Below are 12,666 nucleotides of genomic sequence, written 5' to 3'. Positions count from 1 at the left end.
TTTTGCATATGATAATTTTCTCATGTGATCTTTCATACGTGAGATTATTTATAAACGGTGATGGAGAAATATGAATACCTCTAAACCCATTGTAACCATCGAATAAATACAGTTTTACGTTCTTTGATTCATTCATTTTCTGTGGTTCGTTAAGTTTCCTTTCTAAGAATGTACGTACATAGAAAGTATAAGTAGATATATTAATGAAACCACCAATCACCGGCGGAAACCACGAGCGAGCAAAAAACAAATCCCGATATGTAATACTAATGTTATGAAACGTTAATGTTAGTGCTTTAATTATCGATGTCGGAGTTTAATTGGCGAAGTGTCTTGCGGGGAAATGAAATCTGGACAGTGAGACTATAAGATTGACTATGAAACATATAAGATAAGGATTTGGAAGTTTTAGAATTTGGTTAGGGGTCCGAAAAACAGATATATAGTTTATAGATATTTAAACAAATTATTGTTGAATATTTTCATTATCCAAGATCTAGGGTTACAAAAAACTAATCGCCTAATATGTATAATTAAGGATATCTAAACCAAATAGCAACGATAGAAAATATGCAAACGGATATTCTCCACAAACTCTGCAATGTGTATAGGGGATATATATAGGACGATCTCCAAATATTGATATTAGGATCTTTAAACTTACAATTCAATAATGTTTATGGTGCTCCCCCACACTTCAAACTCTCCAAAGGGTTATAGAATGGTTGAATCCCGTTAAAAGAACAGTTGGAATAATGCAAACTTTAAACAAAAGTATTTTATTTGCACAATTTGAAAATAAAGTTGTTGCAAATGAAAAGATGTGGCTATACTTTCATTTAGAAAATCTGTGTGCGAATGTATTTGGTAGCCGTTTCTATATTTTCATTTGAATATGTGTGTGTGTGTATATATATATATATATATATATGCGTGTGAATCTCATGGATATATGTATACGATGCAACCCATAAACAGAAACCCTAAACATAGATACGTAGCTGTAGGTTTTTGGAAAGACTTTGGGACACTGAAAGCTGCAAAAGGCGTATAATATATATATATGTGTGTGTGTGTGTGTGTAATGTCCTTTCGACGCTCTCGCACGTAAACTCTGCTGAAAAAGTCTGATTTTCCGGCCCGAAGAGTCCGACACGTTCTTTTAATTTCAGAGTTTGGGAAGACGTACGACTATGCATGAACACGAAATGTATCCACCGAATGAATTGTCTTCAACGGGATTACGGAGTGATCGTGAATAATTATTGAAAAAAATTCCAAAGCAATTTGAGGAATATACATTAATGGACCGTTCCATTGATGAAAACAAAATCATGGAATTAACTTCTTCGGTTTCACCACAAAACAAACGGTTTAAAAGGTCTTTTTAGTTTCACACGCTGAGGTTCATGAATCCGATGGTTGTTGGACTTCCTTCGCGCACAAAATAAATGAACTATATATATATATATATGCTGATGTATTTACCCAATCTTTTGGGAAGATGTAATATTGGGGTAAATGTATGATAAACTTTCAGATTATAAAAAAAAAAATCTCGGAGATAATTTAGAATAGAGTGACATATACAGACACGTTTACGCAACTCCAGCAGCAACTAAACAGTTACAATCAACGCGAACCTCATCCCTACACTTTTTAAATTTCGACAAAGCCCCCGCAATGCCCCAAAGTACAAAAGACATAAAAACCAACATGCACATGCCATGCACACGCGAAACACGTGAAATCAACGAGACCCGACAAAGACACCAATTACAATTCAATGGCAATCACGGACGTGGAAGGAATTAGGGTTCTTGACGACGATGTCGTACATGTAAACGGAGCTGAACTTGGAGAAATCTCGCGGAAGAGAGATGAGGTCGATGGATGAACGTTTGTGGAACTGAATGAGATCGATATCGCCTCCATAGTACCTCTCCCAACCAAGTCTTTGAAGGATCTGCTCGAGAGATGAGTACGAAGATACGATCTCTCCGGTCGGCAAGTAGACAAGAACCTTTCTCCGACCATGCGACGAATCCGACGACTGGTTCGGGTTCTCGACGAGACGAATGACTCCGTTCTTGAACACCCAAACTCCCGACATGGTTAGGATATGCGGACCTTGTGGTGTAGCCTCTTGAGTTCTTGTTCTGTGTGATGTGGAGAGAGAGAGAGAGAGAGAGAGAGAGAGAGAGAGAGAGAGAGAGAGAGAGAGAGAGGGTTCGGAGTGGGAAATAGTGGTTGAGTTGGGAGTTAATCTGAAAGGGGTATATATAGGGGAGGAGCGCACTAAAACCAATATACATATATATATATATATATGGATATGTCGTGTTTTGGGTGTGTATATATATGTATAATGCACATGTCGAAAGGGAAGGGAACAGTGGGGTTCACCAATACAGCGTCACCCAATCGATTGAGTTATGTGGAGAGAGAGAGAGAGAGAGAGAGAGAGAGAGAGAGAGAGAGAGAGAGAGAGAGAGAGAGGGTTCGGAGTGGGAAATAGTGGTTGAGTTGGGAGTTAATCTGAAAGGGGTATATATAGGGGAGGAGCGCACTAAAACCAATATACATATATATATATATATATGGATATGTCGTGTTTTGGGTGTGTATATATATGTATAATGCACATGTCGAAAGGGAAGGGAACAGTGGGGTTCACCAATACAGCGTCACCCAATCGATTGAGTTGCTTGTACGGGGAAATAATTAGTTTGAAGTGCATCAAAATATGCGTTTTTGAAAATTAAATATCGCGGATTTTACAGGTTTACTTGAGTTATTTAATTTCTGGTTTCAATTCTGTGTATATGGATCTATCGTTAAAAAATAATCAAAATGATAAATTACACGTATTAGGGTTTACAAGATTATCCGGATTTAAGAATACTCGACTAGATCAAACGGGGATTTTGGAGAATTCGAGTTTCATCCCACTGCGAGATTATTCTTAGGACCCATTCATGTTTGGATTTTAGGAATTCATAATCTGGTATCCGAATACAATCTCTTTAATTTTTGTATCAATATTATAAATATTTAATTAAAATAAAAGTATGTAATCGAATTTGAATAGCCACAAATATTCGAAAATTTTGGAAAAAAAAATGTAAGATTTCATCCAAAAACGAAAATAAAAATTCAGATTCTACTACTTAATAGTTATATGAGTAATTTTTTTACACCTAAAATCTGAATACAAGGATTCCAAAGATAAGATACTGAAATTCAAAATATTTCATCTAAAACCTTAGATTTCCGATCCAAATAACTCGAAACTGGAATGTGAATCCCGATCCAATTCTCAATCCAATAAATATTTAATTAAATTTCGTACATTTACAAAAAAACAAACAAAAAGAAAAATCGGGGGAACCTAACAAAAGGATTGATAAAAGAAATAGAGGTGGGGCATGTCTGTCGTGCTCGGTTAGGGAATCTAGATATTGTGGGCCCCCTTCATTCCGGTGGATATGGAATACCATCGCCTCCTTAAAAAGCTTTGGGGTTCTCCTCTCTACTTTCATTTAGTTTATTTATTTTTTTTTTTTTGATAACATTGGAGAACCCCCGTGACTACCTACCCTTACAAACGGAGACGAATTGGCCACCACCCGCGCCTAACAATCCCCATGGACCTCAGTCCGCCGGACCTGGCCACCAGGCGTGCCTAACGCTCGGGCCGTAGTTGGGCTTAGGCGCCTGCGGGTCAAACCCCAAGCCCACAACGCACGAGCCTGCGACACACGCGTGGGATGTAAATCAGCCCGTTATGACAGGCTGGCAGGCGAGCAGGTCAGATGGAAGAAGGAGCGGCAGGAGGATTCGATCCCCCCACCTCAAGGAGTTGCCCCCCTGCCTTCTGCCACTTGACCTGGCCCCGAAGGGCTCATTTAGTTTATTTCCTTACGTATTTTAATTTTATAATATTAGAAAATGTAATTTAATTCGACAGTGAAAGCTTTAATTCCTTTTGGCACCTTATTCTTTTTCTTTTAGTTATTTTTATTTTGTGCTTCCGAAATATTCATGAAATATAAAATGTCGTCCGAAATTAAAATTGAATCTTAAACATAGACATAGTTCGGCGATGTTTCAACTTTGAAACACTCTCGCAAACACATATGCATATACACACACAGACATACACATGTATAGCGATTTAATTATTGTATATATATATATATATAAATGGTTTTCTTAATGCATGAAATGAAGGAAAATCGATTATTCTATATTATACGGATTAAAAGATGAGCACGTTAAATTAAATTAATAAAAAGTTCCGTTCTATATAGAATCTGCAGGCAAAACAATAAGCGTATACTGTATACATAATGTACGTACTCTGTTGAAATTCGTATGCTAGTTTTAATCTATACGGTGATACACCCAAATTTTCCACCCTTTTTCGTACATATACACAAATTCACATTTACCAATAATCTTCTCGTCTTTTTTGGCAACATTTCGTTACAATATTTTATATGTAGGTATTTTATATATATATATATATAAAAAGATGATTACAATAAGAATAAGAGGCACGAGCATTGCACGTGATTTGTTGGTATTTTTCTCATCATTGCCTAACCCTTTAAAAAAAAGTCCCTCGAGTGCCTTCTGCCTCCACAATATCCTTTAAAAAAAACACCCTCAAAACAGTCACACGTTTAGCTTCATCAACAAATACAGTTTCACCGTATGACGTCGTTATCGTTTGATACATCATATCAATATATATTCGTCCTTTTTTTTACATTAATTTGATCAAACCCTAGCAAAACATAGTATGCACGTGCTACCCACGTGGGTTTGATGGTCCTCCTCTCTCACCCCTCTCTCTGTCTCTCCCTTGTCCAATCAATCATTGTTGAAATCGCTTTTGTTTTTAAAATTACATAGCTGATATTCGTTCTCTCACTCTTCTTTACATCAGTTGTTTTAAGTAGTGGTGAGCGTTTCGGAAAACGGTTCGGGTTCGGGACGAAATGGATCGGTTTGGTTCTTTCGGTTTTACAAAAATAGGTACCAATCGGGTTTTTTTATTGTATTCGGTTCGGTTCAGTTTCGGTATCGGTTCGGTTCGGTTACGGATTTTATTAAAAAAATGATAGATTTCCTTTAAAAATATTCGGTTTTTCGGGTTTTTTAAAGTTCTGTTCGGTTCGGTTCGGTTCTAGAAAAATTCGGTTCTCTAAAAATGGTACCGTTCGGGAAATAACATCGGTTTCAGTTCAGAAAAAATATCGTTTTAACGGTTCGGTTCGGTCCGGTTCCGAAGAACCGAACCGAAAACGCCCAGCCCTAGTTTTAAGACCGGCGGTTCTAAACAGCCTGTTGTGTAGGAGTTGTGCACATATATCCTCATTCCCCATTGATTTTTTTTTTTAAATTTTTTTTCCAATTTTATAATTAATATTAATAGAAATTAGATTTGATTTGAGTTTTATAAAAAAAAATATTTATTTACTATAAATTTATTTTAAATTCAAGATTTTTTATTTTCATATTTATTTTTACTTCAATTAATTTACTTTAAGAACAATTATATTCAATCAATTTTTGTAATACAATTAAATATAATTCGATTCGATTCATTTTGCTTTTACATATTGTAGACGCTAGTTTTGAATTGGTGTCGATTCTTGTATTGTTCATCTCTAGTGTAATTCTTCTTCCTATTGTTATTATTTTTTAATTGATCTCTCTAATTCTTCTACAATTAATGTATTCAGATTCATTTAATCCTTGAAAATTTTATATCTAGCACCACTTTATTCAGATTCCCTTTCACCATTCACTCTCATCTTTTAAACAACGAATCAACTTTCTATCTATATATATGGGGGAAAATAATAACACTCACGACTCACCGTGGGGATGACATTGTCGGGCGCATGCATATATAAGAGAATCAAACATGCAAACCATCTTCCGAATATAAACATATTCGTACACATAAATATTAATATCAATAGTAATATTATATAAACTCCCTATATATATTCTTTGATTCACTACTTTATTTATATACACTAATATTAAAAACTAAATTAGACAATTTAGGATTCACCTTCCCACCATAAACTAATATTTCTTATGTAGACAGCCAATTTCTGATTATTTAAGTGTACATTCACAGGCTTATACACGAACCTTGCATTTTTTTTTAATGATATCTTTTTTCATAGTAAAAGAAAGATAAGTTCGTATTCCATTACCTGAGTAGTGAAACAGAATATGTACTCTCACTAACGTATAAGTCACGAAAACCAGTGCCCTATTCAGACACGAATAGGACCTATCGATACACACACACACACATATAGTGAGGGCTGCTCGTATATATGTGCATGTATACACACACACATACACATATACAGAGAGGAATAAATAATAACGTGGAAACTTAAAGATAAAACCATCGACGGCCAAATGATTTTGGAGATGCCACGAATTATTTAATATGGAATTAGAACTAATTAAAGGTGTGGAATAAATGAGAATATATAAAAAAGAGCAGGCATATATATATATATATATATATTTTTGTGAATTTTAAATGCGTTGAATGGAATAACAACTTGGTGGGCAGGGATGGGGATGCATATAACTAATTACAAATTAACAAAAAGTAATTAGGACTAAATGACAGGTCGATGATCACGCTTAAGAGTAAGGAAGAAGCCGTTGTCTAAAATTTCGGATTTCATTTCGATCCGATTATTTTTAGCCTCAAGTTTTGGAAAATGTTATATCCATTAGATTTTGTATTATTTTTTAGTTTGACACATGTTCCATTTGGCTTCGATTAATTTTCATGTTTTTTTTAATAAAAAATACTTATTTTGGTTAATTCAGAATTTTCGATTATTTTTATATTCGAATTGAATTCCATTAATTAAGAAAGTGATACTCATTTATCCTTAAATTGAATTTGATTTGAATAAGCTATATTTGATTGGTTTCGATTTGGGTTTGCAATCTTGTAAGCCCCTAGTTACATCTGTCATCTATAAATATCTCGTACCAAATTATAATAATAATAATAATAATTTTAGGGAGCTATACCTCCAATATTACTAAATTTAGTCTTCTCTATTTAAATAACTTATAAAAAATTAATAGTAATGATTTATATTAGTTTTTTTTGGTAAAGGGATAATTAATATTAGTTGTATATAGTATTTCCAATAAAACTAAACTAATGTTCTTTAGATTTTTATAGTATTATTAGTATCCCTAGAATAAATTTTGCCATGATAATATATTTTTTTAAAGATGCAGCTGCATATTTATATACACATATAAATGCGAAAATATAACGTCTTTAGTTATTAATTAGTTTTAAGAACTATGGTGACATAAAAGATGAGAAAAAAAAAAAAAAAAAAAAAAAAACGGTGAACCCGTTATGACAATTTTGGTCAGGCTTATATGGTCATAGTTTTGGATTTGGGCCATTATTTATTTGTTGGGCCCACAATTCTATGTATTTCGTGGTCTTCGTCGTGACAAATCGACCATAGATACAGACAAACGGCTAAACAACGGCCACGTCACCATCACAGCCAGACGTCCACGTGTCAGCTTCCGAATCCGTCAAAGAAACAAAACTCGGATGCGATTATGCAGAAGTCTACATACATGGCTTCGTCGCTCTACTGTAACCTCGCAGTCCCGCTTCGCAAATTCAGCATAAACCCAACAAAGCCCACGTCTCTGTTCCTCTCTTGTTCGGCCGGAAAAATGAACACCGATATCCACCGAGTCCCCGGACTGGACGACGGCGAGATGGGTTCCGCCGCCGGGAAAGCATTCGAGAGATACGCGTCTCGGTCGGCTAAGAGGATCGGAAAAGGAACCGCTATTCTCTGGTTTAGGAATGATCTCAGAGTGCTCGATAATGATGCTTTGTACAGAGCCTGGGTTTCTTCCGACACCCTTTTGCCTGTGTATTGCTTGGATCCTCGTCTCTTTCAGACAACCCATTACTTTGCCTTCCCCAAAACTGGAGGTATCTCTCTCTCTCTTTACACTTCAGAGCTTTTTCTGTGTGAAAATGGTGAAAAGGTCTCGACTTTGCTACAGAGAGGACTCTGTTTCTGCTGTTTTGTGATGGGTATGCTGTTAGTTCCAAAGAAGAATTTGATTTATCGCTTCATTTCCTGGTTTACATAGTCTTGGTAATCGCAATGTGTTTCAGCATTGAGAGCTGCATTTCTTATGGAATGCTTGGATGATCTGAAGAAGAATTTGATCAAGAGAGGGCTTAATCTTCTTATCCGGAACGGTAAACCCGAGGACATTATCCCTTCTCTCGCCAAAGATTTTGGAGCTCATACAGTTAAGTCTGGTGATGAATTGTTTTGTTGGTGCTGACACAGTTTCAAGTCTCTTAGGAGCTTGATGTTTCTCGAAAATGTGATGACTTTTTTTTCCAGGTTTTCGCCCACAAAGAAACCTGCAGCGAGGAGCTAAGAGTTGAAAGACTGATGCAGAAAGCTCTGAGAGAAGCCAGTGGAAGACCCGAGAATGGGGCTAAACTACAACTCATTTGGGGAAACACAATGTACCACATAGACGATCTTCCCTTCGCGGCTGTTGACTTGCCTGATGTCTACACTCAGTTCCGTAAGGTATGAGTCCGGTTTTGTCTTTGTTAAGTAGGAAATTCGTCGGGGAAATTGTTAAAAGGATATAGAATATGCTAAAGATGAAATTAGATTCGCTCAGGACATTACCAAGTGACTTTTCTATCTTTGAACTCTTAAAGCATTGGCAAGATTCATGTTTGATTGTACAAATTACATTAAGAAATGTGATCCAACATAGTTACGGATAGATCCGGACACGAACACGATGAAAAAACAAAATGAAACACAGTAATCGACCCATTTCCTGATTCGTTCAGAGTCATGGTTGTGACATGTCTGCAGTCAGTGGAAGCCAAGTGTAGTGTCAGAAGCTGCACTCGCGTTCCATTCTCTCTCGGGCCAACACCTTCTGTTGACAATTGGGGAGATGTTCCAATTCTTGGTCAGCTCGATATTCAGCCACAAGAGGTGAGTCTATACCGAGTGAGGATCCTCTCAGAAGCTCTGTAGGCAAATGTTTCCTGCTAACATTTTATAGGAGAAGGAATAAAGGATGCTACTTTCTTAAAGTGCAAATCTATGTGTGCCTGTTGATGCAGGTCAGAAAGGGGATGAGGTTCGTCGGTGGCGAAACAGCGGCACTAGGCCGAGTTTTCGAGTACTTTTGGAACAAGGCAAGAGAAAAAAACTATAGGATGACCCATGTGTACATGCAATTATGCCATTGTGTGTGTATATATGAAGATAGCTTTTGCTTTCAGGATCTGTTGAAAGTATATAAAGAGACAAGGAATGGGATGTTAGGGCCTGATTATTCGACCAAGTTCTCTCCATGGCTTGCCCTCGGGTGTATCTCTCCTCGTTTAATCTATGAAGAGGTCATCTTCCAAACTTCTTTTCCATATTTTCTGTCTAGATTCATAAGAATATCAGAATCTTGGTGTATACACGTTCGATATTATGTGTTTTGGAAAATTTCAGGTTAAAAGATATGAAAGAGAAAGGATAGCAAATAACTCGACATATTGGTAAAGCCCTTGTATCTGTATGGATTTTTTTTTTATCTGTTTCCGAATTTCTGTTCTCTTTGTTGCATTGCATTTACCTCCTTGCGTACGGATAAATATTTCGGGTTCTTGGATTAATATATTGATATGATACATGGTTCAGGGTATTGTTTGAATTGATATGGAGGGACTACTTCAAGTTTCTCTCGATCAAATACGGGAATTCTCTCTTCCATCTTGGTAATTTTTCTTACTAAATCTATTTGAATCGCATGCTCGGAGCTTGCGGTTAAAAAATGCAAACTTTCCTTGATAACCATCATTTCATGTTATGTTCCATGGACCAATATATGGGTTCCATGCGAAATGTTATTATCTTCACCGGGATCACGTAAATCTCGAGCCTTCTGGCGTGTGAGTGTATTCTCAATGAATTGTATAGCAGTCTATGAGATGAACCCCGATCCAATGCCTCTAATAAGAGAAGTGAATCTTTACTCAGATTATTTTTTCGGCAGGTGGGCCGAGAAATGTGCAAGGAAGATGGAGTCAAGATAAGAAGCTTTTTGAAGCTTGGAGAGACGGCAAGACCGGGTGAGTTTTTCTAAAATCTTTGTTAGAGATGATACTTTCCCGAATCGTTTTTCGTATTTATCGAAAAAATTCTGGAATTTAGATTCCATGCAGAGACGGTTGGATAAGATTCTTGAATACGCAGGTATCCTCTGATAGATGCCAACATGAAGGAGTTATCTACTACTGGTTTCATGTCAAATAGAGGCCGACAGGTTGTTTTATCTTTTTTTGCTCTCTCATCACTCGCTGTTTCATGGATTGATTATTGAAGGCGTTGTTTTGACAGATTGTTTGTTCGTTTCTCGTGCGGGACATGGGCTTGGATTGGCGGATGGGCGCTGAATGGTTCGAGACGTGTCTTTTGGATTACGATCCATGTTCCAACTACGGGAACTGGACCTATGGAGCAGGTACTATGCCTCTTTCACAATGCACTTGAGTTTTTCGGTTTATCTGACTTTGGCCTCAACCCCCTCGAGTTTTTCGGTTGGATTACACGATTTTAGCCTTGTGAGGGTCGGGTATTTGTGTACCGTACGGTGCGGCGAGAGTCCGGGTACCTGCGGGTTATCCATTCGGAGAGATCGCGAGAAAAGAGGTGAAGGGAGAAGAAAGACGTACAGAAATGGCGAGCAATGACTGGCAAAGCAAGCGAAGGTAGGCGAGGGTGGAGGCAAGGCGAGTGGTGAGGTGTCGGAGGCTGGGCGAGGTAGCGGCAAGTGAGCCCTTTGGGCTTTCCTTTCGAAACACGAAACCCGGATTTTAAAATGACGAAACTCGAGCGGCAAGGTCATCGCCCTCTCTCTTAACCTTGTCGACGCCTCGCCCTCTCACCCTTTCCAGTCTCTCGCCTCGCCCTCTCCCCCTCGACTCGCGGATCGAGCGAATACTCAAAGATTCGGTTCCCATGCCTACCCATAGATTGAATTGCGTTACAGTCCAAACAACTAATAACGACCGTGCTAACGATATCGGTTATGACAATGAAGGTGTCGGAAATGATCCCCGTGAAGATCGGTATTTCAGCATTCCCAAACAAGTAAGTCATTATTTGCAAGAACACCACATCCGTCCATCTTGGTTCTTAAGATTGTGTCCGAGAGGCATCTAGCCATTATTTACGATCATACCCTTAATGATACCGATCCAACCAAGTTATGAGAAGATGATGAAAACGTCTTTTTTCAAAAAAAAAAAAAAATCGGATTTTAGGCGCAGACGTATGATCCGGAGGGAGAATACGTGGCGTGGTGGTTGCCGCAGCTGCGTCGGCTTCCGAAAGAGAAGAGAAACTCGCCGGGAATGTCGTATATCGACAGAGTCGTGCCCTTGAAGCACGGCGGCGGTGGCGGCCGAGGAACGGCGGCTGGGCCGAGGAGGACGAGCTTCAGAGGGAACCAGAGCGGGAGAGGTTATAGAAGCAATGGTCTTTAGTGCCATGGTTTGGATTTTGATTTTGATTCCTCTATGGACGTACCATTTTCTACTATGGCGATTGTCAAACAATTCCGATTCTAATTTTTAATTTATATTGGAAACTAATCAACATATACCAAATTGAACATTTTATACCGGAAATTATAAGTTAAATGATTAAAATATAATATAGTTTTTAATTTTTAAGGTACTTGATTTAATATTGAATTTTTGAGAATACAGAAAACCGTTTCATTAGTATTTTTGGAAAATAAGTTGGAAACCGAATATGATTCAATTTGGTTATTTTAATGTAGCAATTAAATATCAATATTTAGAACATTTTCCTAAAAAGGTTTTCTTTTAACTTTGCCACATCTCCATGCAAGCATATACAAAGACATTGAACCATCACTGTAGAATGAAACTGAAATCTCCTAAGCCATGATCTTCTTCAGTATGCAATTTTAAACATATTATAAGATCATGATAATTATCATGCGGAATCAAATCGAATTATAAACGTACCTCTAAGTTCCAACCATTGATGAAATTGCTGTAAGAATTGATTGAATTTGGTAAACCTTCATCAGTTCACAATTGATGGTGTACGCGTCTTTATAACTGGTAGACTTGGTGATCCAAACACGTACAACCCTTTTACTTAATAATGTTTTTCTACATAAAAAAAAAATTGCGGTATTTAGAGATTGAGGGTTTTTGGGTTTAGTTTTTGGTTTTTGGTTTTTAGTTTTCGGTTTTTGTCTTTTGGATTTTATAAGTTTGTAAATCTAAAAAATGTTGCTTTTGGTTTTTAGTTAATTTTTCCATAAAGTAGATTTTCGGGTCTTTAGGAAAACCAAATTTCAAAAAACTTAAACCTTGAATGGTAGGAGTTTTTGGAGTTTTTAGAATCCAAAAACAAAAAAAAATAACATTCAAGTTTTTACAAAATTACTTTTGCTAAAAATTTGGAAAGCCATTTTAGTGAAATATCAATGAAAAACCAAAAGCTACTTTTTTTGAGTTTTCAAATATTATAAAATCCAAAA

The 12,666-nt window shown here is 37.0% G+C and overlaps 2 protein-coding genes across 2 annotated transcripts; one reads left to right on the top strand and one right to left on the bottom strand.

Moving 5' to 3' along the window:
• Positions 1-1,563: 1,563 nt before the first annotated feature.
• Positions 1,564-2,220, bottom strand: LOC104803320 (flowering-promoting factor 1-like). The gene has a single exon (XM_010527244.1). It carries the CDS (start codon positions 2,111-2,113, stop codon positions 1,784-1,786), a length of 330 nt encoding a protein of 109 aa, XP_010525546.1. The 5' UTR covers positions 2,114-2,220; the 3' UTR covers positions 1,564-1,783.
• Positions 2,221-7,648: 5,428 nt separating this feature from the next.
• Positions 7,649-11,748, top strand: LOC104803319 (cryptochrome DASH, chloroplastic/mitochondrial). Its single transcript, XM_010527243.2, has 13 exons — positions 7,649-8,035; positions 8,225-8,364; positions 8,463-8,657; positions 8,958-9,083; positions 9,215-9,289; positions 9,377-9,493; positions 9,597-9,643; positions 9,786-9,862; positions 10,141-10,216; positions 10,341-10,410; positions 10,485-10,608; positions 11,188-11,237; positions 11,411-11,748. The coding sequence occupies exons 1-13, from the start codon at positions 7,666-7,668 to the stop codon at positions 11,630-11,632; spliced, it is 1,689 nt and encodes a 562-aa protein (XP_010525545.1). The 5' UTR covers positions 7,649-7,665; the 3' UTR covers positions 11,633-11,748.
• The last annotated feature ends 918 nt before the right edge of the window (positions 11,749-12,666 follow it).

The sequence above is a fragment of the Tarenaya hassleriana genome, unplaced genomic scaffold, assembly GCF_000463585.1.
Source record: "Tarenaya hassleriana unplaced genomic scaffold, ASM46358v1 Cleome83, whole genome shotgun sequence".
NCBI lineage: Eukaryota > Viridiplantae > Streptophyta > Magnoliopsida > Brassicales > Cleomaceae > Tarenaya > Tarenaya hassleriana.
This window is presented reverse-complemented; position numbering and strand designations above follow the sequence as displayed.

What these genes read in the sequence shown, in the direction of transcription:
- LOC104803319 (XM_010527243.2), top strand. Translation starts at nt 7,666, where the DNA reads ATGGCTTCGTCGCTCTACTGTAACCTCGCAGTCCCGCTTCGCAAATTC. An exon ending in AAGATTTTGGAGCTCATACA is followed by an intron (nt 8,365 to 8,462) that starts GTTAAGTCTGGT and finishes TTTTTTTTCCAG; the next exon opens with GTTTTCGCCCACAAAGAAAC. An exon ending in ATTTCAGCATTCCCAAACAA is followed by an intron (nt 11,238 to 11,410) that starts GTAAGTCATTAT and finishes ATCGGATTTTAG; the next exon opens with GCGCAGACGTATGATCCGGA.
- LOC104803320 (XM_010527244.1), bottom strand. Translation starts at nt 2,113, where the DNA reads ATGTCGGGAGTTTGGGTGTTCAAGAACGGAGTCATTCGTCTCGTCGAG.